Source organism: Chrysochloris asiatica, unplaced genomic scaffold, assembly GCF_000296735.1.
Source record: "Chrysochloris asiatica unplaced genomic scaffold, ChrAsi1.0 scaffold00003, whole genome shotgun sequence".
NCBI classification, from domain to species: Eukaryota; Metazoa; Chordata; class Mammalia; order Afrosoricida; family Chrysochloridae; genus Chrysochloris; species Chrysochloris asiatica.
This window is the reverse complement of record NW_006408521.1, coordinates 23,523,840-23,526,927: the sequence shown is the minus strand read 5'-3', so window position 1 is coordinate 23,526,927 and position 3,088 is coordinate 23,523,840. Positions and strand designations below refer to the sequence as shown.

Here is a 3,088-nt window from a genome sequence, read left to right as displayed (position 1 = left end):
AGCGATTTAGAGTTGGGGGCAGCCGTTAGGCCAGAGCTACGTGTCTGGATTCGGTTCCTGGGCGCGGGCAGCAGTGGAAACGCAGAGCAAGGGGAGGGTGCCAGGGTGCACGACCGCAGGGTAAGCGCGTCACCAGGAAGAGTTGGGGCACGGTTCTCCAGAGGGACCTTGGCTGTGGTCGGAGCTGCGGTGCTATCGGGAAGCCTCAGACCACCTCCTGCTCCCCCTGATGGCGGCGGCAACATTCGTAGAATGCCGAGAGCAAGTAGAGGCCAAGGCAGAGGCCGCCGCACACCGCGGCCGCCAGGAAGGCATGGTAGGCGCAGGGCAGTGAGTAATCCTTGATGTTGCAGTAACTGTGGCGCTGTGTCTGGTCGATCATGATGCCCGTCGCGGCGCCGTACAACGCGGCCGCCAGCAGGTCGTGCGCCACGTTGACCACGAGCCAGTGTGCTCCAAGAAAGGGCACTAGTTCGTACTTGCCTAGCAGCGTGAGGAAGTAGAGGGCCAGGGTCAGCAGCCAGAAGAACACGGACACGAAGAGTGCAAAGTGCACGGGGCCTTGGTACCTGCTTGTGGCGATAGTGATCCAGAAGGCGGCACCAGCCAGCAGTTGCAGCAGCCGCAGCACGCCCAGCAGGCTTCGCAGGAAGGGCCGGTGCAAGCGCACTGCGCCACGGGCCGAACTCGCCTGGGGCGGTGGCTGGCGCGGGGGTGGCGGGAGCATGGCCCCCGGGCGCGGCGGCAGCGGCGCCCCGAGTAGCGGAATAGCGGCGCCTTGCTTCCAGGGGCGGCCTGGCAGAGATGCCCGCTGTTCGCGTTGCAGCCTCGACACTACCCTAAAAGTCCTTTTCACTTCCTCTCTCCTCTCCACCCTTCCTTCTCTCCTCCCTCCAGCCGGCACCTCCTCTCTCTTTTCCTCTCTCCACCCCAAAGACCCTCCCTTTTCCTTTCCCCTCCTCATTCTCCACCCCCCACTCCCTCCTCCCAGCTGCCTGCTATCTCGTGTTTTCTCTCACGCGTCACCCAGCCGCCCCCCTTTCCCCAGTGTGCTAAACTCCGTGCTCAGATTCCTTAATCCTAGCGGCGGGGCTGGCGCACCCCCTAGCCCTTCCTGGGCCTCCCTGCTTCTCTGCTTGGTGAAGTTTGCCACATCTAGGGCCGCCCGGCTCGCCCTCCTCCCGGGCTCCAGTCCTGCCTCGGAGGGGACGCTGCCGTCTTGAACGCCCACCAGTGTCTGGCTGGGCCCCTTTCTTACTGCTTTCTCCTGTCGTGGCATCCACCGGGACCTCCTGGCCCTTCCTTGAGAGGAGAGCAGAACTGGTGTTGAATTGGCATTCATGCTGACGTGGGCATCTTGAATATCCTCCAATACCTGCCTCAAACTCATCCCCTCGAAAGCTAGATAATATTATGCCTTGGTGTTTGTTGAAGAAACCCTCATTCGTCAGAGGTTCCCTGCCCAGGAAGTTCTATCAGACCTGCTCTCTTTTATCCATCCCCTCATCATCCTCCTCCTGTCTTACCTAGATTTAAAGTTTAAGGAGCTCTGGTAGCGTAGTGGTTGCGAACCGCAAGGTCAGCAGTTCGAAACTACCAGCTGCTCCGCGGGAGAAAGATGAGGCGTTCTGCTCCAGTAAAGATTTACATCCTCGGAAACCCTGTACAGGGTCGCTATGAGTCTGAACAGACTCCACGGCACATAACAACAACAACAACAACCGTGATGACAGTAAACATCCATTAATAATCGGAACATGGAACGTACAAAGTATGAATCTAAGAAAATTGAAAATTGTCAAAAATGAAATGGAACATATAAACATTGATATTGTAGGCATTGGTGAGCTGAAATGGACTGGTATTGGCTATTTTGAATCTGACAACCACGGTTTACTATGACGGGAATGACAAATTGAAGAGGAATGGTGTTGCATTCATTGTCAAAAAGAACATATCCAGATCAGTCATGAGGTACAAAGCTGTCTGTGATAGTATAATATGCGCCTACAGGAAAGACCAGTTAATACCACTATTACTCAAATTTACACACCAACCACTAAAGCCAGTGAGAATGAAAGAAGAATTCTACCATCTTCTTTGACCGGAAATTGATTAAATATGCAATCAAGATGTATTGATCATTACTGGTGATTGGAATGCAAAGATTGGGAACAAAGGAAGGATCAGTAATTGGAAAATATGGCCTTGGTGATAGAAATGATGCTGGAGATCGCATGATAGAATTCTGCAAAACCAATGATTTGTTCCTTTCAAATACCTTCTTTAGACAGCATAAGAGACGACTACACACATGGACCTCACCAGATGGAATACACAGAAATCAAATTGACTACATCTGTGGAAAGAGATCATGGAAAAGATCCATATCATCAGTCAAAACAAGGCCAGAGGCAGATTGTGGAACAGACGATCAGTTGTTCATGTGCAAATTCAGAGTGAAGCTGAAGAAAATGAAAACAAATCCATGAGAGCCAAAATATGACCCTGAATATATCCCACCTGAATTTACAGATCATCTGAAGAACAGATTTGATAAATTAAACACTAAAGACCGAAGACCAGAGAGTTGTGGGATGACATCAAGAACATCATACATGAAGAAAGCAAAAAGTCATTAAGAAGACCAGAAAGAAGGAAAAGATCAGAATGGATGACAGAAGAGACACTGAAATTAGCTCTCCAGCATAGATATGCTAAAGCAAAAGGAAGAAATGAGGAGGTCCAAGAGCTGAACAGAACATTAAAAAGGTCAGCTAGAGAAAACAAAGTAACTATTACAACGAAATATGGAGACAGAAAACCAAAAGGGAAGAACATGCTCAGTATTTCTCAAGCTAGAGGAACTGAAGAAAAAAATTCAAGCCTTGACTTTCGATACTGAAGGATTCTCTGGGCAAATTATTGAATGATGCAGAAAGCATCAAAAGTAGATGAAAGGAATACACAGAGTCACTGTACCAAAAGGAAATGGTTGATGTTCAACTGTTTCAGGAGGTAGCATATGATCAAGAGCCAGTGATCCTGAAGGAAGAAGTTCAACGTGCACTGAAGGAATTATCAAAGA

The 3,088-nt window shown here is 50.1% G+C and overlaps 1 protein-coding gene across 1 annotated transcript; it reads right to left on the bottom strand.

Moving 5' to 3' along the window:
- Positions 1–205: 205 nt before the first annotated feature.
- LOC102840241 (MARVEL domain-containing protein 1-like) lies at positions 206–727 on the bottom strand. Its single transcript, XM_006831218.1, has one exon. The coding sequence runs from the start codon at positions 725–727 to the stop codon at positions 206–208; it is 522 nt and encodes a 173-aa protein (XP_006831281.1).
- Positions 728–3,088: the final 2,361 nt, after the last annotated feature.

Bases quoted from the DNA above. Each gene is read 5' to 3' on its own strand.
- LOC102840241 (XM_006831218.1), bottom strand. From the start codon at position 727: ATGCTCCCGCCACCCCCGCGCCAGCCACCGCCCCAGGCGAGTTCGGCC.